This window comes from Salvelinus namaycush, chromosome 18 (assembly GCF_016432855.1).
Source record: "Salvelinus namaycush isolate Seneca chromosome 18, SaNama_1.0, whole genome shotgun sequence".
Lineage (NCBI taxonomy): Eukaryota > Metazoa > Chordata > Actinopteri > Salmoniformes > Salmonidae > Salvelinus > Salvelinus namaycush.
The window spans coordinates 20,367,672-20,390,600 of record NC_052324.1 but is presented as its reverse complement, the minus strand read 5'-3'; the positions used below and the strand labels follow the sequence as shown (position 1 = coordinate 20,390,600).

At 42.5% G+C, this 22,929-nt stretch overlaps 2 protein-coding genes across 3 annotated transcripts in view; both read right to left on the bottom strand.

Annotated features, from left to right (window-relative positions):
* Positions 1-3,374: 3,374 nt before the first annotated feature.
* On the bottom strand, positions 3,375-6,120 carry tbx16 (T-box transcription factor 16). Its single transcript, XM_039012798.1, has 9 exons — positions 6,105-6,120; positions 5,698-5,854; positions 5,469-5,571; positions 4,885-5,049; positions 4,603-4,749; positions 4,424-4,494; positions 4,244-4,332; positions 3,924-4,143; positions 3,375-3,810 (listed from the first exon to the last, which is right to left on the bottom strand). The coding sequence occupies exons 1-9, from the start codon at positions 6,118-6,120 to the stop codon at positions 3,375-3,377; spliced, it is 1,404 nt and encodes a 467-aa protein (XP_038868726.1).
* A 10,335-nt stretch (positions 6,121-16,455) lies between these two features.
* LOC120063210 (calcineurin-binding protein cabin-1-like) overlaps positions 16,456-22,929 on the bottom strand; it is a 55,307-nt gene continuing 48,833 nt past the window's right edge. For both annotated transcript variants that reach the window (XM_039013431.1, XM_039013432.1), the window contains exons 6-9: positions 19,927-20,197; positions 18,619-18,804; positions 18,303-18,505; positions 16,456-18,140 (exon numbers count right to left, since the gene is read on the bottom strand). In XM_039013431.1, coding sequence (XP_038869359.1) covers positions 17,988-18,140; positions 18,303-18,505; positions 18,619-18,804; positions 19,927-20,197 — 813 coding nt within the window. In that variant the 3' untranslated portion in view covers positions 16,456-17,987. The remainder of the gene's footprint in view (positions 18,141-18,302; positions 18,506-18,618; positions 18,805-19,926; positions 20,198-22,929) is intronic.

The window sequence follows — 22,929 nt, the reverse complement described above, 5'->3', positions numbered from 1 at the left end:
GACAACCGTTTGACTATATATGTGACTTTTTACAGAGCAGCAAATAATTGTAGAGAATGATTTAGTGAATAATTACTACTAATTCATGTAGTAATCATTTATTTATTTGCAATTCCCTTTATGTCCAAAGGAATTCTTCTATATACTGAGATTTACATGGTATTGACCAGGCCTGAGTGGTTGTCTGTCCTCTCAACGTGGTTGTTGTTGCCTATATCCTTCATCCCTCCCAGTCTCAGCTAGTTCCTCTCCATTTGGTCCTATAGCCCATTGACTTTATGAAGCTTGACTGCTGCTTTCTTCTCCAAGGCTGTTTCATCTGCATCTGCAAACCCCCATCATCCCCCAGTCAGTGCCTCCCTCTTTATTTCACACTGTCATGCCAGTCCCTGGTGTGTCGTTTTGGTCTGCTGATGTGCCCTCTTGTTTTGGACATCCAGCTCAGCTCGCACAAACTGCTATGTTTTCATGGTGTCCATAAACAGCAATCTATTCATTCTGACACCACTGACCACCTGGGGAATAATGAAGACATATGTCACGTATTTGGCATTGTCAGAGAGAGCTGAGGCCTTTACACACTTTAGAGTTAAGGTCGATTTAGAGCTCTTTGCTTGTCCATTATCAGAGCTATTAAAATGCTGAAATTGCCCGGGTGATGCTGTCTTGAACAGTTTATGCAGAGTGGAATGTTGGACCTGAGTGTCTTGGGGGTTGTTACATAAGATAAGTGTTTGTGCTCTGAGCCCTGTCCTGTCCTACTGCTGGTGATGAAAGTGGAAGGTTGAGACAGACCTGGGGAGGCAGCTCTGCACAAAGGGTCCTGCTGACCATTTGACATCTGTCAGGGGAGGAAGTGGGCCGGGCCTAAGTCCAACCCCCAGAACATCACACTTCTCCACCCAGTTAGGTCATGTTGAGGAGCATGCATGGATGTAAACTATCTATCAGCACTAACATCAGCCTGTCTTCTGATTATCTCAGTCGACTATACAGCCCAGGGCATGTGTTCTGTATGACGGTTCATTGATAGCTGTTTGGCTGTAGAAATGGGCACAGTATTTAGATTATCGTCCAATAAGACAAGTGCCCTATCAGTTCTTTAACATCACAGATGTTGCTTGCTAATCTAATATTATTTGTAAAATGAGAACACTGGGGGAGTAATTCTTTGTGGAGATTTGGGTCACAGTTATGCAACACTAGGTCACTTCGTTTTCCACTGCACTCCCTATGAACTCTGGTTATTGAACCTAAAACATTGTGTATTTTGACTTCCAAGTTCATTTTCATCATGTTAAATCAATTTAGTATATTGAAGAGGTGTTCTTAAATCAGTATTTGTTTTTAATTCCAGTAGCTGTGCATACCCGTACTTATGTCTGTGGTACTTCTGATAGCCCTGTCCTGACAAAAAAAACACAAACAGGATATTGGGGGAGTTAAACTTTTTTTTTTTAATCTTCTTCCTGTATTGTCCTCAGTCAGCCATAGCCCAAACCATTTCCCACCCTCAAGTACCAACAGTCTGCTGACTCAGCGTCTCCTCCTAGAATAAAGGATGGGGAATGGAATATGCTCCTGGCATATCTCTACTAGACCAGAGAATAGATCAAATAATGTTGCAATTCGCTCCAAAGTGCTCTCACTTGGATTGGATCTCATTTGATAGCTGGGGCCCCAGCGATCTATGACTGTCCAGGATATTTTAATTTCATTACAGTGATCTTCTCTGCCACCACATTTCCCCCACATCAAATAATCAGTAATGACTGGGATGACTACTGTGACATGACTCACTGAGATGGGAGATCAATTCTAAAGTTAAATTGGGACCTTCTTTATACAGAACGTCCTCTATTCTTCTCCCGACACCAACACTGTCAGATAGGGTATACAACATGTGCATCATGTATCAGCTGGGTAGAGTGAGTGTTCATCAGGAGAGGGGCGGGAGAAAGGGAGCCAAAGATTTGCCCCACTAATGTCACAAAGAGCCTACTAATGAATTGAGCTGAGTAAAAGCCCTTGGCAGCATTGTCCCCTGGAGGAAGACTCCCACCCTCCCTCCCCCGCTTTACGGCAGTCATTAGCAGCTGACATCCGTGAAAAAGGGCCATCAGGCTGCTCTGTGCTTGCTGCTGTGAAAGGAAGCCAACTGCCCCCAATTTTCATGTTCTTAATGCTCGTTCAGAGGGAGAAAGATGACCGTGGCATGTTTTATTACGCAAGTGGGTAAACCTCAGCAGGTGAAGTCACTCCCCTGGCCAGAGGCACAATAGTGCAGGGTCTTTAATGCATGCTGAGCCAAGGGAAACCGGAGTGTGGTCCTCGTTAGGTCTCAAAGGTAAAATACAAACACCAGTGTAGGAACTATTGCTATGTGATTTTCAAAAGTGCAAAGACACAGATGAACAAGGTTATGGAGTGTGGATAACAGTGTACCATCCTTAATTCTATATCCTATCAACCTGGACTTGATTTTTGACCTCAAAATCTGACAGCAATAATCAAATCCGAGATAACTGTCATCCATTTTGACCTCAAAATCTGACAGCAATAATCAAATCCGAGATAACTGAACTCATAGAAAACAGCCAGTGGAACGTCCTGATATCCCAAGGGAGATTGATCAAGGCCCAGATTCAGTTCAAGGCGCGTTATTGCGCTATGACATACTTTTTTAAAGGTCATTTATGCTTGAGCCGACCTGCGCAGAGTTTACCATTAATGTGATCTCCACAAACGTTAAGGAAAATGCCTTTAAAAGTTGCGTTGACTGCTGTATTGTCATGCACTATAATGCACCAGGCCCCCCAAAAATGTATGCTTCATTAGCTTTGAAGTAAACAGTGAAAAACAGTTATAACTTGTTGATTTTCTTTTTATTCCATACAGATGACATTAACATATCAGTAAAGCAATTTATTACACACAAAATGTTTTTATTTTTTACAAAAATATTTACCAGGGAGAAACAAAATCCAAACATGAAATAAATAGACAATTCAGGAATAAACACACATTTCACTGGGAAGAACGCATACATTTTTCAGGCCTTAGGCCTAAAGCCAGCTGGGATATCAGACCAGTCCACACCACTACTCTGGCAAGTCATTCTGAAGTATATTGTCTCTGTTCCACTCCATTATTCTCTCTGCTGGTTGGCGTTTCTCCTGACCCAGGTCCTTCTCTTTCAGCCCCAGCATACGGTAGCATGGCCGTGTGCTCTGGATCAGCAGTCAGCAGGGTGTGGTGCTGGACTTGGGACAGAGGAAACACAGGTATGACGGCATAGTAGCATTTATGAGGTCTCGCTGAGTCACTTGTGAGACTGCAGTCCTTCTCTTTTGGGAGAAACTGAGGAAATTGTTTCACCAGCACGAGTAGGAGAAGAGTGGGTACTGGCTCCACTCAGCCACATTGCCATGGTGATATCCGTGGTGCACAGCCGGGGTACTGTAGTCAGAGGGCAGGTGGTGAGGGGGAGGGTACTGGACAGGGCTGGGGCCGCTCCACTGGCCCAGGGTCTGCTCGGCGCTGTAAGGAGTGTAAATGTGGTGGCTGAGGACCCCTGGCTTGCCTGCCTGGGCCATGTTGAGAACCCCTGTGTAGTCCTGGTGATGTCCTGCAGAGGGCTGGGGGCCACAGGGAGATGGTCCGATCTCATGGGTAGAGGGCTTGGAGGCCTCATGCTCTGGGACTGTGGCTACATCAGAGACTCTGGACTCAAAGCTGGCCCGTCCAGAACCCCCGTTGCTGCTGCCTACGCTGGAGGAGGGAGATGGAGACTTCCCGTATTCATGGAACCTGAGGAAAGAAGAGAAGGCAGGGTGGTGGTCAGTGTTATCTGCTTTGATGACAATGTGGCAGTGAGATATACAGCAGAATGAACATGACAGATAGCATGCTGTGCTGCCTACCTGTAAGGCTGGTATGAAGCTGGGGCTGGTACTAGCTGCTCTGCATTGTACATTTCTCTGGCGTCAGGTCCAGGGGGTGAATCTGTCCGGACGTGGTGGCCATGCTCCCTCTCAGGCCCCCAGGGGGAGTAGCGTTCCTCTTTCACCACTTCCTCCTCTTTGGTTTTGGGGAGTTCTGCCTGCTCTCCTTCGTATCCCTCAAATGATGACCTGCGGAAGTCTGAAAAACATACATGACATCAGACCCACTAAGCTCAGGGAATAACAATTTCTACATGAAGGGATGAGTAATTTGGTCACCAAGTGGTGAAATCCAATACCAGGAGGACTGTCCTCATCTGACTCTCTGCTTAGACAATCAATTTTCTTTGCTTTCTTCTCTGGGCAGGCTGGGTTTCTGTTAGCGCGCCTGCAGCGGGAAAGATAATAGGGCCGATCATCAGTGAACTTATATTCAAGACAAGCATATAATAGAACAATAGGTATAGTAACTATTCTACCTTTTTGTATTAGTTCCTTCGTCTCTAAAGCCTTTCGCAAATGGGTTGTGGTCGATTTTCAGCTTGGTTATCTAGGGGAGAAAGAGTTGCTTTAAACACATAGTGCCTTGTTACCAGATGCTTGCTTGGGGAAATAAAGGGTAGTGCCCTGCTCTGCCAGTGACTGCAGTGAGACTGACCTTAGTGTTCTGGTAAGCAGTGACGGAGGTGAAGGAGGTCTCAGGGAAGGTAAAGGTCTGGAATACACTCCAGCGTACACTGTACATGTCGTCTGCCTGGACAATGTGGAAGCGCGGGTGGTAGCGATGCATGGAGTGCAAAATGATCTGATAGAGATAGAGATGCAGTTAGTTTAGTCACTGGAACAATGACAACACTTAATATCAAAGTTAAATAATTTGCCAGTGCTCTATAGAAGAAGTCTATATCTATTATTACAGAGCTTGACAATGCCTTCTTACATGGCCATGTTGGTCTAGGGTGTTGTTGGTAAGCTTGAGCTTGAGGAAGGACACGGTCTGTTTCATCCAGTGGCTCCCAGGGGCTGGAGAGTCTGGATGCAGGTACGTCCGGCAAGGGGGTTGTGGCTCCGCTTTCCCAGCCACTTCCCATTTCTCTTTATTCCACTGGTAGGAGCCCAAGAAATTGAGTTAAAACATAAACAAAGTTTATCTGTCATACAAGGAGGGTGAGGTGATTTTCAGAGGATCCCTGCCTAACTTTAAGGAGGCTAAAAGAGAGAGTGATAGTTTGGCTTGCACCACCCACAGAGAGAAGGGGGAAAACAGCAGGGGATAGAACAACAGGAAGAGATAATGCCCTGTGATGTCCAATGTCAGAGGGGTGATGAGCAGAGGGTGGAGTGGAGCTGTATCTCGTCTGGAGATGCTGGCCATTAGAGAAAAGCTATCGCTAATGTCAAGATTGTTTTTTACAAGCCAGGGTTGTGTCATTTCTAAATGTAAAATTCTCCCTGATTTCAATGATTTTGCTCATGACAGACAATGGATATGTATTAAAGTGCAAACATGCTAAAGGTTCTTACCTTATACCTGAAACCATCCACAGGAACCATGTCAACCAGCAAGATGTACTTGGAACAAGGCATCAGCCCAGAAAGGTTGATTTTACAGTGTGGAAACATTCTCCTGTAAAATACAAGGATAATCATTATCATGACAGCCCACCAAAAAATGCTACTTCTTGAAGCATTTTCGATCAAGTACATTGTAATTGATCATGGCAGATAGAATTGGAAGTTGTGGTTATCTTACCTGCCCGGTTTAGTGATAATCATCTCTGTTCCAATTTCATGGAAAGACTTCCAGAGTTCTGGGTCCTCCAGAGTCATTCTGATGTTGCCTTGGTGATAGGCGTCGGGACCACCGGGAATAGAGGACGAGGGTGGAGCAATAAAGTTGGACTTCATGTCTAAGATGTAGATGTGGAAACCATCATTAAGACGCAGTCATAAACCAAAACTGATGGATGACTAGCTGAGCAAGATGAGAACTGAATATGCCGGGATAAAGAGGAACATTTCATATACCCAGAGTAGACTAAGAATACAACGCGAACTATTGATATAGACAATGAGAGCTTATGACTTGAATGTGTGATGTCCATTGGGAGTCCAAGGGAGGTTTGATGACAAAAAAAGAGCTTGAGGACCAACACTCACCTCTGATGGACTGCATTCTTTAGATGAGTTGGTGCAACAAGAAGAGGTGCGCCAAAAAATATCATGTATCAGTAAACTGGTTCAGTGATATCCAAAGTAGTTCACAGTCCCTCCTTGGTGCTGCACATCTGTCTTGGGCTTTCAGTATATTCCACTGGTGCCGGAAGCATAAATTGAGGGGTGGTAGGTCCAATAGTGTTCTAACAGCAATCACTTCGGGCACTCTAGAACTGTTCAACTGGAGGACAAGGTGTCCCTGACTTTTAAGGAGATCCCAGGGGTGGGAGTGGCCAGAAGAGAGAGCCATTCCCAGGCTTTGAAGTGGCACAATGATGAGTCAATGTCCCACTGTGATTGGAGGGTTGTGGAAATCAAAGGGACTTAACAGGGCCTTGATACCGTCTCCACAGGAAGGGGGACGGAGGAAATGCATTTTTATTAACTGCTAAGAGACTTTTAAACAAATATGGACGGGCTTCCCCACTGGAGAACGGGGCCTGCAGCGGCACCAAAATCTGTGTAAATATCATTCACACAGACGTAATCACACACAGAAAGTCCATTTAGTGTCCTCATGCAATGTGGTAAAATAGCCATTATAATTCATTTGACACAGTTAATACAAGTTCAGGGAAGTGAGATCAACCCTCACAAATATAACATTTGAGTCAGGGTTGCAAAGCTACTGATAAAATTAGGGTTGCAAAGCTACTGATAATTTTCCAGAATTATCAATAATAACAATAATTACTTCAGTAAAAAAAAAAAATCCATATATAGTATTCATTTTTGTATCTGTGTCCATATTGTCCATCAGTTTCTAGTAGATAGACCTTATGGTTCAAGAGAAAATAACCTAATAATTAAAAAAGCATCTAATCAACAATTATTATTTTGTGCATTATTGAAATTTTATGTGTATTATTTTTTATTTAACCTTTATTTAACTAGGCAAGTCAGTTAAGAACAAATTCTTATTTTACAATAACGGCCTACCCCGGCCTACCCCGGCCAAACCCTCCCCTAACCCGGACGATGCTGAGCCAATTGTACGCCGCCCTATGGGACTCCTGATCACGGCCAGTTGTTATCCAGCCCGGGATCGAACCAGGGTCTGTAGTGATGCCTCTAGCACTGAGATACCAAAACATAAAAAGGACATAACAATCCTTGAAAGATACCAAAATTCTGGTAGTTTACTGGTAAACTTTGAAAGTTTCCAGTAGTATATATATATATACACTGCTCAAAAAAATAAAGGGAACACTTAAACAACACAATGTAACTCCAAGTCAATCACACTTCTGTGAAATCAAACTGTCCACTTAGGAAGCAACACTGATTGACAATAAATTTCACATGCTGTTGTGCAAATGGAATAGACAAAAGGTGGAAATTATAGGCAATTAGCAAGACACCCCCAATAAAGGAGTGGTTCTGCAGGTGGTGACCACAGGCCACTTCTCAGTTCCTATGCTTCCTGGCTGATGTTTTGGTCACTTTTGAATGCTGGCGGTGCTTTCACTCAGGCAAGTGGCTCAGGTAGTGCAGCTCATCCAGGATGGCACATCAATGCGAGCTGTGGCAAGAAGGTTTGCTGTGTCTGTCAGCGTAGTGTCCAGAGCATGGAGGCGCTACCAGGAGACAGGCCAGTACATCAGGAGACGTGGAGGAGGCCGTAGGAGGGCAACAACCCAGCAGCAGGACCGCTACCTCCGCCTTTGTGCAAGGAGGAGCACTGCCAGAGCCCTGCAAAATGACCTCCAGCAGGCCACAAATGTGCAAATCAGTGTTGCTTCCTAAGTGGACAGTTTGATTTCACAGAAGTGTGATTGACTTGGAGTTACATTGTGTTGTTTAAGCGTTCCCTTTATTTTTTTGAGCAGTGTATATATACCCTCCCTTTGCAACCCTTGTCACATTCCTTAATTCATGTTTTTGCCAAACACCAGCCCAGACACTTTGTTTACTATAATGCTGAGGGATGGGGCTGGAGAAATTTAACCATTCTCAAATTCATAGTGACAGTTCATGAGATCAACATTATAGTTTTGAGCATATTTGAAGCTATATATTGCTTGTTAACAAAGACATTGTTTACAAATAATGTAGTAACCTTGTATTTTGGGTTTTGATGGGGTAAGACAGTTATATTCTTCCAAAATTAATGGGTATATATCATTGATTGAAATTACCATTGAACAGCAGTAACTATTGCTGAATGTAGCTTTAATTCCTTTTTTTTTATGAAGATCAAAATAGTCTGTTGAATGAACTTGTTCACTTTGAACTTGTGTGCTTCCGACAATAAAATGTAAGAAATGCTATCCCATCTTGAGTCACTCTTCCAACACAGTTATAACATAACTGTAAAATACACATGTGTCATACGTATATCATTTGCACTATTGGTTGAAACAATGACTTAATCTTGTCCAAACAGGGTCTCTGCCATGTCTCATTCTCCATCTGAGAAAGTGAGGAGTGTGTGAGGGACCAATAAACCTATAATGGTGTAATAACTTACAATAATACCGGTGTCTTTCTCCAGGTGAGTCTTACCTGGGGGTGAGCCAGGTTGGGTGTTGGGGCTGGAGGCAGTGCCCCGGGGTTGTGTATTGATCTGTCTAGACAGGACAATGCTCCGAATGATAATCTCATTAGGGCAGTTTCCCTTGCAGGCCACAGTTTCTCCATGCGGAGAGGCACTGTATGGGCCAGCAATTAACAGTCAGTTAGCACCACAGGGCCAAGACACCACAGCTTGAAAGAGACAGAGGCAGAGACAGAATGAAGGCTGGGCACAACCTCCCCTCCATTCCAAAGGAGCCCTCCCTTCCACAATCGCCATCTTCCAGGCAAATCCACAAGCGTCCATTGGCTATGTGTCCTCCTGCATTCACCTGTATTCACCTCTGTTACCACAGGCTAAACAAATGCAAAACATAGAACCATTCGCAGCACTTCAGCAGAGTTCCTCCTCATCTCCACTTCCTCTGGCACTTATAGTACCTCAAATACCCTCAATAGATCTACAAACATGTCTCACTCAGCTTTGTTCTACAAAACCAAGCAGTTTTCATACAGTCCCTATACAATTAGTCAGTCTCTCATTGTATGCTTATGTGTGCATATTGCATACAGTTCCTCCAGGGGTAGTATTGTATGGTCCAAGTTTCCATAGTATTATTGTGAGCCCAATTGTCTTTGTAATTTGCGTCTGTGAATCTGTATAAGCCTATCACAGGAGGTTGGTGGCACCTTAATTGGGAGGACGGGCTCGTGGTAATGGCTGGAGCAGAATCAGTGGAATGGTATCAAATACATCAAACACATAGTTTCCATGTGTTTGATTCCATTCCATTTACTCTGTTCCAGACATTATTATGAACTGTCCTCCCCTCAGCAGCCTCTACTGAAGCCTATGTTATCATGTGGGAGACCATACTGTAAGTATGGAACCCCATTTGTGAGAAATACTAGAATCATTCAAAATTGATCTTGATACCTTAAAAGGGCCATAAAGTTCCAAAGTTTCCTTTGGAAATGGCTGTACTAAACCTGGCAACTAGAGAAACATCCCTCTAAGGAATAGCAGTTAAACAGGCCACAGGAGAGGTTTACAACTAGAAAGCCTGGGCTGTGAGAATATTGACTGGCTAGTTTAAAGAGCTTATGTTGAGTCAGTGTATATTTCTCCCATTACACCAACAGACCCACTCAGAGAGACCTGCATTGGATTTTCACAGCACAGGTCCTCACGTTGACACTAAAAGGCTATTTTGGAGGGGGGAAAGACAGATGCCACATGCATAATTGGTTCCACCAATCCCCCTGCATAGAGGGCCAGCCTGCTAGTAGCACTCTGAGCTTTAGGAAGTGTGATGTGGTTTCACTCTCCTTATATGTGAAACCAATTGTTGCTGAGGAGTTATTAATCACAGGTTCAGTGTTGCTCTCCTCACTTTGTACTTCTGAGGACAAATGCATATTCCCAGGGCCTCTTGTGCCGTCTCCCTCTCGAGAGCTTTCCAGCAGGGGCTTACTACCAGTCACCCAGCATCAGTCCTATCAGAGCCACGTCATGAGCTATCAAAACAAGGATGGCGCAGCTCTTTGTGTGATTACAAGAGTGTGTCTATTTCAGGAAATGGAGAAGGGACCAATTTTGATGTGGAATATTTTAGGTAATCATGATTTAAAGGCTTACAGGGAAGGCTAATGTGAGCATGTCACTTTCAGAGCTAAGGTGTACATTTCAGTGGTGGCGGTGTCAATCCCATTACGCAGTGAAGATGGAGGTGATAGCCAGGTGTGATAGCCAGGCTGTTGTCCGTGGCAGAGGATACAGGCCAGTCAGGGTGGGTAACGTGGGTAACACATCAGGGGAATTGTGGCCTTGAAGACAATGACTGAGTTAAGAACTAGTGTAGCTAACTATAATCACAGTGAAGTGACCCAAATAGTTGTTATTCAATCTCTGAATGATTTCAATGAGTCAACACTGAAGCACTGGGTTGTAGATCTATGACAAAATATGTCAAACAACAAACATTCCCTTTATTCTCAACATAACGTATGAAAAGACCATCCCTAACATGATCTCTACACTGGATGTAATAAAGTTGTAGAAAGTAATACCATTGCCATAGCAGACATGGCATAGAGATTCAGAGAAGGCAAACAGTAATTTACAGTATATAAAAATGAACTCAAATCAAATTTTATTTGTCACATGCTCCAAATACAACAGGTGTAGACCTTACAGTTAAATGCTTACTCACAGGCCCTTAAACAACAATGTAGCTAAGAAAAATACCTACAAAAATAAAAAATAAAAGTAACAAAGAATTAAAGAGCAGCAGTAAAATAACAATAGCGAGGCTATATACAGGGGGCACCGGTTAGTCGAGGTAATATGTAGATGTAGGTAGAGTTATTAAAGTGACTATGCTCCAAGTGACTATGCTCAATCACCAAGTTTGTGTCAATAGAGCTAATGTTTCTTGGCTGTTCTCCAAGTCCGATGAGTCTACTAGGGCCCAACCTTCCTGCAAAGCATTGGTCCTCAGTGCGGTGTATGGCGGGGCCGCTGTCCAGGCCACTCTGTCTGCTCACTGATAACCTTTACCACTGATGCTCTACCTCCCAGGTGTCAGTCTCTGGCCATTTGTTTTAACTGTGCAGATCCCCTTGTGCTGAATAGTTAACAGCTGCCAATACACAGCCAGGCCCAAGGATCAGACGGCTATCCTCCAGCCCAATAAAGAGCCCCTGCAGTGGGCTGACGAGAAATCTCACACCTTTGGCCCACATTAACTATGCAGCATGCCCTTTTGATGCCTTAATTGGTTACTTTGAGGGGTTTGTATAGGTAGCAGTCGCTGGCTAAAGACAACCTGATATCAGTGGTGCTCCAATCCCTTCTGATTCAGCCTACATCACCTCAAACACTGGAAAGACTCACATTTGTTAAACCTGACATCAGGGCTATTACATAGTCATTTTGTGATTGTTGGCTGACAATTTCATCTCAAGTGCAGTTTAATGTTTCAGCTATAAACAATAACGACTATGATGTTCTTAATCAGTGAATCTTAAAGATGATTGCACAATAACACAGGATACATTCTCAAAGGATTACATTGATCTAACATAGTGACAACACTCCCTTTTTCTCTGCAAAACACTGAGCACAGAAGACAACTTTGTCAGAGGCACTTCGGAATTTGTTTAAAATGCAATGTTTTGGTGAATTACATTTGCATTCTTTAGATAAATACAGTAGATAATATACAGTCAGGCCCATAATTAGTCACCCTTGATATATTGTATGCTCATAACATTTGGGAAAATATATTATATTATAATAATACAATTGCTGAAAGAGATTTTGCTTCTGTTTTTCAACACCTAACCCACCACTACTGTGTATGGCCAAAGAGCTGTATTGTCATGTCATCTGAGCATAGCACCGGTTCCAATCCAAGTGCCAATGTCGTTAATCAAACTCCAGACGGTGCTATGGTCAGATGACATGAAAAACAAGCTTTTTTGGCCACGTACACACACCAGTAGTGGGTTTGACGTCGAAAAACGGAAGCATATGCAGAAAAGTACCTCATACATATGGTAAAATATGGTGGTGCATCTTTGATGTTATGGGGATATTTTGCTTCTACTGGTCCTGGGGTCTTTGTTAAGGTCAACGACATCATGAACTCTACCAAGTACCAGGACATTTTAGCCCAAACATGGTTGCATCTGTCAGGAGGCTGAAAATTGACCGCAAGTGAATCTTCCAGCAAGACAATAACCCCAAACACATATAAAAATCCATAAAGAAATGGTTAATTGATCATAAAAATCAACATTTTGCAATGGCCATCTGTCTCCGGACTTGAACCCCATTGGAAACCATGAACCCCATTGGAAACGAGTGGCGCAGCGGTCTAAAGCACTGCATCTCAGTGCAAGAGGCGTCACTACAGTTCCTGGTTTGAATCCAGGCTGTATCACATCCGGGCGTGATTGGGAGTCCCATAGGGCGACGCACAATTGGCCCAGTGTCGTACGGAGTAGGCCGTCATTGTAAATACAAATTTGTTCTTAACTGACTTAAATAAAGGTTAAATTTAAAAAAACGTTTGAGAAAAAGGCTGTTGTTTTCTTTGTAGGGTGCTAGAGTACTGAAAACAATATACTTTTAAACAAAATCTTCTCTGAGCAGTTGTATTAGTATAAAATAATATGTATACATTTTTTTGAGCATGCAATATAGCTCAATATTTGTATTATTTATTTTAATATTTTTTGCTAATTTTTATCAAGGGTGACAATTATGGACCGGGCTATAGGTAGGTACAGTTGAAGTCGGAAGTTTACATACACTTAGGTTGGAGTCATTAGGTTGGAGGATTTCAACAGCTCCACAAATTTCTTGTTAACAAACTATAGTTTTGGCAAGTCGGTTAGGACATCTACTTTGTGCATGACACAAGTAATTTTTCCAACAATTATTTACAGACAGGTTATTTCACTTATAATTCACAATCATAATTCCAGTGGGTCAGAAGTTTACATACACTAAATTGACTGTGCTTTTAAACAGCTTGGAAAATTCCAGAAAATGATGTCATGGCTTTAGTAGCTTCTGATAGGCTAATTGACATAATTTGAGTCAGTTGGAGGTGTACCTGTGGATGTATTTCAAGGCCTACCTTCAAAGTCAGTGCCTCTTTGCTTGAAATCATGGGAAAATCTAAAGAAATCAGCCAAGACCTGTTTTTTTTTGTTTTTTTTAGACCTCCACAAGTCATTCATCCTTGGGAGCAATTTCCAAACGCCTGAAGGTATCACGTTCATCTGTACAAACAATAGTACGCAAGTATAAACACCATGGGACCACGCAGCCGTCATACTGCTCAGGAAGGAGACGTGTTCTGTCTCCTAGAGATGAACGTACTTTGGTGCGAAAAGTGCAAATCAATCCCAGAACAACAGCAAAGGACCTTGTGAAGATGCTGGAGGAAACAGGTACAAAGTATCTATACCCACAGTAAAACGAGCCCTATGTCAGCACAATCTGAAGGCCGCTCAGCAATGAAGAAGCCACTGCTCCAAAACCGCCATAAAAATGCCACTGCACATGGGGACAAAGATCGTACTTTGTGGAGAAATGTCCTCTGGTCTGATGAAACAAAAATAGAACTGTTTGGCCATAATGACCATCATTATGTTTGGAGGAAAAGGGGGAGGCTTGCAAGCCGAACAACACCATCCCACCCGTGAAGCACGGGGGTGGCAGCATCATGTTGTGGGGGTGCTTTGCTGCAGGAGGGACTGGTGCACTTCACAAAATAGATGGCATCAGGATATATTCAATATATATATATATTGAAGCAACATCTAAAGACATCAGTCAGGAAGTTGAAGCTTGTTCGCAAATGGGTCTTCCAAATGGACAATGACCCCAAGCATACTTACAAAGTTCTGGCAAAATGGCTTAAGGACAACAAAGTCAAGGTATTGGAGTGGCCATCACAAAGCCCTGACCTCAATCCTGTAGAAACTTTGTGGGCAGAACTGAAAAAGTGTGTGCGAGCAAGGAGGCCTACAAACCTGACTCAGTTTCACCAGCTCTGTCAGGAGGAATGGGCCAAAATTCCCCAACTTATTTATTTATTATTATTTTACCTTTTATTTATACAGGTTTTTCTCATTGAGATAACATCTCTTTTCCAAGAGAGACCTGGTCCAATAGCAGCAGGGGGAACAACGTTTCAGACAAAACAACTTACATACACTAACACAACATTAAAGAAAACTATAAGCACACATACAATACAACAAAAACATTTTACATTTAAAGCACGAAAGTCTTGACAAAAAACAGCTGGCCTAAAAACAATTACACTCTTCTGTGATATATACATCGATCAAGTGTTTAAACTCCACCAACGAAACTAGATCATCAAATTTTAAAATGTTCAGGAGAGAATTCCAGGACCACAGAGCTAAGTAACTAAAACTATTTCTACCATGACCTGTTCCAATTTTTGGTACTGTTAGAAGCATAAGAGAATGGGACCGTAATTTATATTTATTTACCGACCTGACTAAAAAAGAACAGAGATAAAATGGCATTTTACCCAATATGGCCTTATAAATCAGTGTATACCAGTGTTTAAGCCTACGCAAGGTCAATGACGACCAGCCAACAGCGCTGTAGAGATCACAATGATGTGTTAGACGTTTCTGATTTGTAATGAACCTGAGGGCTGCATGATACACTGAATCAAGTGCTCTCGGGGTAGTGGCTGAGGCCTGCATATATATAACATCACTAAAATGTAAAACTGCCAGTAATGTACATTGTTCCAGCTTCTTCCTGGCCTCAAAAGAAAAACAAGCCTTATGCCGGTAATAAAAACCTATTTTCAGCTTGAGCTTCCTTATCAAGTTCTCTACATGCACAGTGAAGCTCAGCTTATCATCAATCCACACACCCAAATATTTGTACACTTTAACTTGCTCTATAGTATGTCCAGCCAATGTAGCAATGACATTAGTAACATGCCTGGCATTTGAAAATACCATGCATTTTGTTTTACCCGAATTTAGAACCAGCTTTAAATCATACAGATTCTGTTGTAGGATATTAAATGCTCTTTTGGCATTTTCAAAAGCTAAAGATAAACTACTACCACTTGAATAAAGAACAGTATCATCTGCATAAAAATTAACATCCGCTGTTTCAATAAGATCCCCAATGTTGTTGATATACAAAATGAACAACAGTGGGCCCCAAATAGAACCCTGTGGAACACCTTATTGTGGAAGGCTCCCCGATATGTTTGACCCAAGTTAAACAATTTAAAGGCAATGCTACCAGATACTAATTGAGTGTATGTAAACTTCTGACCCACTGGGAATGTGATGAAAGAAATAAAAGCTGAAATAAATCACTACTATTATTCTGACATTTCACATTCTTAAAATAAAGTGGTGATCCTAACTGACCTAAGACAGGGAATATTTACTCGGATTAAATGTCAGGAATTGTGAAAAACTGAGTTTAAATGTATTTGGCTAAGGTGTATGTAAACTTCCGACTTCAACTGTAGTTAACTTCTTCCTGTTGACAGACAAGACAGAAAAGACTGAACAAATCACTTACCAACCCCCTCTGCCCTAAGGCTTGGAGAAGAGAGATCTCAAAACGACAACTTAGGGGATGGGGATCACACATTTGGTTCACCTCATAAGAAAACAAACCTCAAATGTTGCTTTCCTGACAAAGGGGCAAATGACAAACTCACAGCACTTCATAAGAAACTTCTGGAAGTTGCTAATGAAGGCTAATGACTTCCCTCGTGTCAGAGACTTCACACTGAAGTGTACGAGCCCTTTGACTAAAATGTCAGAGAGAGACAGGGTGGTCTCAGCTAGAGGAGATTGTGGAGATAGAAAACATGATTGATACACAGGGGACATGTTGGTGGAAAGAGTGACACTTTGCCACAGGTTGTTTTGTTTAGGTCAAACTTGACTGGAATTGTAGTCTGTAGAACTAAATGACATTGAGGTTGTCTTGCCAATTGGTCTAGACTACTGTATACATACAGCTTTTGCAACCAATACATAACCATTACAGCTGCCAGAGGTTGAAGTTCAAACTAAATATGAAAATGTAAGTAATGGAAATAAGAGTTAAAGAGCAAAGACCAGGTATGAGTGTATCAAGTATATTTTTGTTGTGACATCTTTAATGTGGCAAGTCAATATGTAGAGAACAACTCCCCAGCCTGAGCTAAGGTTGAAGAGCAGAAGAAAAGCCTTGAACCCAAAGTCACCTTTCAGCCATTCTATATTCCCATAAGAAGCTCAGCAGTAGAAATACAAAACAGTATTTTACACCAAAAAATACAAACATCCATTTACAGGCAGTCAAGCAAGACTTGTTTGGGCAATGTCCTTTACAATTATTAATTCATAATTTCTTCCTTTTTAAAAAGTCTTGTTTTTGACAGTAAACATACAGTACATATCCTTCTTTTTATAGAAAACAATCTGTAAAAAACATTATATTGTCTTCTGTACAACTGACTAGCTATCCCCTTTCCGACTTTACTTTGAATTGAAACCTATTTACCAAAACTGATCCATCGAAGGCATTTTGTCTGAATTAGGAACATCCACACCTTCCCTTACAATGCCGGTGAATTCAGTTAATTAAGTGAAGCACAACTGATTAAGTTAAATTGAATTTGTTTCCTAAATTGACTAGAATGGAGATGTACTTGACCCCAATGCTAAATAAACACCCGAACCCTATAAGAGTTGCCTCATTGGAAAATATGTTTTAAGTGTGATGTACAAAAGCTAATTCAGGCTAATCCAAAACATCTCTCTGTCTATTATCCTGAGCAATGCTGGTGACAAGACCTCTTCCTGGTAAAGACTCCTCCAAGCTACAAATCCACACAGAAACAAAGGACAAAATCAAACGAGACTTGAAATAATACAGTGGAGTACAAAAATAGAACAAACAAAAGACGAATCAAAGACATCACACGTGAAAGTGCAAACATGTCCAATCTGCTACAGGTTATTAATAAGCTTTGGAGAAGTAGGTTCCTCAACATTGCGTTAGGAGGCCCATATAAAAGCCTGGTTTGCAGCTGATGGTCCTCAGTAAATCGTAGTGTCCATGAAATTACAGGTCACATACAAATGTGGGTTTCTTGCAGTTTAGGTTCTTATATCAATGTGTATGGACAAAAGTTGGCTGGCAACAGTCATATGTTGCCATGGCACATATGTTGAAGTACCTCAGTGTGGGATGTTGCATCCCACCAACAAGGATGTAGCTGCAGTTGAAATATAGTAAAAGCAGGCTGAATTTTTGTCCCCATTACTTGTGAAAGATGCATAATCACAGCCAAGGATGCCAATTGCATTGCAGGCTAAGAATGTGTCTGCATAGCAACAATCCACAAATTCTTACCATGTAACTTACAGTAAGTGTTGGTCATCATTCTACACCCTTTCCCATTTTCATGTGAAAGACTATGGAGACCGTCGCTACCTGGCAGGTGTGATGAGTGTAAAATGGCACTTTGCTAAATTGTTGTTGAACTAAAAACATCCCCAGTCATCCACAGTGTGACTTTCTAGAGCTTTTTCCCATTCAATACAAGATAGACTGCACCAACACAGAGACACTAGCTGCAGTGACATGTACCATTCCATTGTTTCAAGACAAGGTGGAAGGGTTGGTGGTAGTCAGGTCTAGCTCAAATGAGCAGCCTGGGTTTGTTCACTCTTGTAGCTGTGAGAAGGGGACAAGGGGGTGGGGGGGGGGCACAGCTGGTCAGTAGCTCAGATGTCCATGTAATCATCCTCCTCATCCCCATCGTCTGATTCACTCTCCAGAGAGGATTCCTGGCTGGAGGTCTCCTGCACCTCCAGGGCTGGCTGGCTCAGCGTCTCCTTCTTCACTGTGGCCGCCGACTGGGAGGACAGGATCACGTTCTGCACAGGGGATAGGAACAGGAACAGGGGACAAAGAACAGGAGGGGTTTAGTCTGATTGACAGACAGATTAACAGACAGCGTGAAAAGATAGAAAGTGGCCAGAGATAGATCAATTGATGGAATCGATAGAAGGGGAAAGAGAGAGGAAGCGGGAAAGTACCTTGAGTCTCTGCTTGGTTTCCTCTGAGATACTTCCTTTGGGGGAGAGCAGGGTGGGTGTAGGCGGGGTGACGGTAATTTCCGGGGGGAACTTGGTGACGGTGGAGGGGATGAAGAGCTTTGGCATGTTGGGGGGGATGCGGGAGCGGACACGACTGGGGTCCAACATCTTAGACTGCTCACTGCTGCCATACAGCTGCTGGTCTGAACATTAGAGATATAGAAACATTATGAGAACTTCTAACAAGAATCCTCTCCTCCACTTACTAGAATTCTTACTTTCCCGCTTGGTATTTCCTGGTTGTAAATGTTCTTACCTGAGCAGGGTTGTGTGGTACTACAGGAAGCAGGCTCGTCATGGTGCCAGCCTGCAGCCTCCTGCCCTGGGGACACAGTGGCCAGCTTCATCTGTTGGCAAAGATGAGACTCCTGCTGTCTGTAGGACAGTCCCTCTGCGGGCTCCTCAAGTTCATCTGGAGAAACAGCCACGTCACATGACCTGGCTGGGTCACAATCCATACATCATCCAAACACACCAGCATAGAGAAGAAAGACAAGATGACAGGTTCTCACTCATACTTCTGGGGTTAGCAGAATAATCAATTTCAGACTGATTTAATATGCAGTGCACTATACTATAACAACAATGTTTGTAATGACCAACATTAACATGAGCTTACTGGAACATAAATGTCATTTCTATACACAAACACTGGTTTCAAATATTGTTCCAGGCTGCCATAACAGACCCCACAATGAACGCTGGAGGCAGATAGGATATATGAGGGAGGGTAATGCCTCAGCCTACCTGCCTGTGAGAATAACATCCCCATGTGGCAACGTACAATAGCAGCACTGACAGCAAATACAATAATCCCACTCCCTCTCTACCGAAACTCTTCATTCAGGTTGCCTGGGAAACCATTGGTAGATTGCAGTGCCAAGCTGCCCGATGCTGAGCACTGATCTCCTTAACCTCATGTATGTGTGTGTGTGTGTGGATGATATCCTTCTTGAATCCTTAAATATTTCATGTACTCAACAATCAGGATTGTAAACTAAAGAGGCTTGACACAGTTGTGTCATACAGAAACAATGCATCATCAGGAGAACAGTGTTCCAAGTTAAAGACAAATCATTATTTTATACTCTTCCATCTGTAAGTGTCAACAGATGTACTATGTACTAGGGAGACATAAGTGACTTACTAAAACAGAAACCATTCAACCAGTTCATAGTGTACAGTAGTTACGTAACACAGCTCTGAGTGGCCAAGTGTGCCCCCTGCTGGCTGTCTATATAATTACAGCAAGAGAGAGCAGCTTAGACAGTCTCATTTATCCTTCTCCCCTAGAGCAGCAGGTACCACGCAGGGAATCATCAACTGCAGATACAGCACAGTGAACACAACCAGTTTGCAGCGAAATTACTACGGGTGTTACAAATCAATTCACATTACACTATTCTCCAAAGAGGAACTACGCAATTGTATTTAAAATGTTTGATGATCATGTCCTCTTTGTAGCAGCATACTTTAAACTGCTTTAGAGTGTTTTCAAACAGAACAGGCAGTTTCACTGCTGTGCATTGTGAAATGTACTGAGATGAGGAGGGATGAAACTGACCTGTTTGGGGGTTGAAGGCCATAGTTGAAGCAGGGTGGATGGGCAGGGGGGCTCTCCTGTGCTGGGGCTGCTCGTGGGAGCCGCTGGCTGGAGGTCTGGGCACCTTGCCCAGGGGCTCGTACTGGAGTTTGGCTTGGCTGTCCTGGATCTGGATGGACAGAGGGTGGCAGGCAGTGTGGCTGAGCAAGACCGGGGTTGGCAGAGAGGCAGGGAAGAAGATGTCGTGGTTATCCTTAGTGTACTTGGGTGTTGTCGGGGCATCACCGGCAGACTGAGAAAGATAAAGACAGAGTGTGGTAATAAGGAGAGGAGCGCCTGACCTTGAGTGCCCATCTGCAGTAGAATCTTCTTTCCTCTGTACAGATACTGTAGATAGAGCGCAGATAGAACACTGAGAAATGCATATCTGCTTCCCTGGAGGGAAAATGTCCCAGACATAGAACCACCGTAGAAATAGGTTGAGTCATCATAGCTGATACCATCTCACTGTTTACACAGTCAGATGGTACTATTACGCTGGCTTTATGCTAGAGCAGTGTCCTGTGGAGGTCTTACTTCTCTGTGTTGCCAGAAGACACCGACCCTACCGGGTCTGAACACAATCATGGTTACATTAAGACACCGTGGAGCCGGTGCGAGACATGGGTCCGAAAACATACCTCAATGCAGGGATGGAACATGCCACGTTACTCCAAATTGTACCTTCTCAATGCATCAATGTAGATAAAGGTAACATTTGAAGTACAGTGGCATATCCCATCCCTGCACTGAAGTACGTTTTCCGACCCATATCTCATGCCGGCTCCAAGGTGTCTTAAAGTAACCATGATTACGTTGTGTCCCCAGTGCAGCTCAGTGTAAATGGTCGGTATCTTCTGGCATGTTTTGAGGACCACTCATAAACACAAGAGCTGCACAAACAACCTGTGACAACAGCCGCCCTGCTCTCACAACTGCTGTCATGGCAACCAGGAAGAACACAGCCAATGGCAAACGGCATGAATACAGATTCTGTTCAGTTTTCCCTCTGAAATAGGAGAGCATTGAACTGAATACCATATCTTCTTTTAAAAGTAGCCGAATAGGAGGGAGACATTGGATAACTGGGAAGGAGGAATTAGAGGCAGGGCACTGATAATGATATACAGAAGTATATAATAGTATCATGACTTATTTCCAAGTTGTGGCAATGTGACTACCAAGCACGGCCGTAGCTACATATCAAGTTGAAGGCCGACCGGACTAAATTATCCTTATCACTGCGATTTAAAAATAATCGGTTCAAGGGCATACACTGAGTGTACAAAACATTAGGAACACCTGCTCTTTCTATGACATACAGTTTCCCGTGTGTATCAAGAATGGTCAACCACCCAAAGGACGTCCAGCCAATTTGACAACTGTGGGAAACATGGGAGTCAACATGGGCCAGCACACTGTTGAACGAGTCCATACCCCAAAGAATTGAGGCTGTTCTGAGGGCAAAATGGGGGTACAACAACGCAATATTAGGAGGGTGTTCCTAATATTTTGTACACTCAGTGTACATCTGGTGTATTAGAAGCAATTAAATTGTTTACGACACAATACATACACATACAAACGACAGCATGCAGACGCATTCAAACATCCACAACATCACCACTGCCCAGACCTGCCTGCTCACACCCACATCTCCAGTGCCCGCATCACTCTCTGCCACATGGCCACAAACTGCACCATTTAGTGTCTCTCCATCGCCCACGCATTTTCAACATTTAGATAATAAAGCATTTGACCTATACATAGTGTTAACGATGGCGGATTGGTTGATTTCCAGTTATCTATCTATGTTTTTTTCAAGATGATTGACGAGAAAAGTATCATCCAACCCATCGGGTATCTCACTGCACCCTCATATGCCATGTCTTGAAATATGCCATGTCTTGAAATACGCAGACAGACGGATTAAAAAGTACATTTACATTGTAATACTTCTGACAGCCAACTTTCTAGCTCCGCTCATAACTTTTGGACTTTATAACATTCCCAGAAGGCATGGATTATTGAGTCATTGCTAGTTTTACACTTAAGACATGGCTGCCATTGTGCTGTAGAATTTGTGAATTTTGTCTCTTGTAAAATCAATTATATACATTAGTTTATACTGGATTAAGTGTGAATTTTCAATAACTGTAGTTTGTAAGTTATGTTCCAACATTCCCTCCATCTTGTGCCAATATCAGTTATTTTTTGTCTTGGTTCCAATAGTTTATATTTTTTCGAAGAGATTGTCAGTTGGATAGGCTCTCTGCAAGGTTTTGTATATCTTACCTATTACATGAATATCCTTTCTCTGACTCAAATATGATTCCCTTAAGATTGCTCTGATGTCGAAAAGATTTCACATCGAAATTGTGATATAAAACATTTAAGTTGCATGTACTTGAAAATATGTACCTTGATCAGTCCAAAATTGATTTTTAATTCTTTAATTGAAATAAATGTATTTCCTATTACCAAGTCATTTACTGTTTCTATGCCTTTAGTTTTCCATGTGGACCAATTTATCCGTGAATTCTGAAAAGATATCCAAAGATTGTTCCATAGGGTTGTGCTTTTAGGGAGTGATATTGGTTCCTGTAGAATAACGTGTCATTTTCTTCCATATTGTTATAGTGTTGTTAACTATTAAGCTGTTAATGTTTTTAGCTTTATCCTTTGAAAATAGACACGTGAAAACATTCTGGGGATGAGCATGCACATGTTGCTCCTCTCTTTAGTGCAAGTAAAAGCCTTAGCGAGCTGATACAATTCCAAGTCTGGAAGGTTAAAACCACCCTCAGACTTAGGAAGATGTAAAACTTTCCTTTTTATTTTATGAGTTTTATTTGCCAATATTAAGTCTTATGACCGAGTATACTTTTTAAAGAATATCTTCGGTGGGGGTAATTGGTAATACCAAGAACAAATATAAAACTTTGCGAGCCAAGCCATTCTGAAGAGCTTTATTCTACCTGTAAG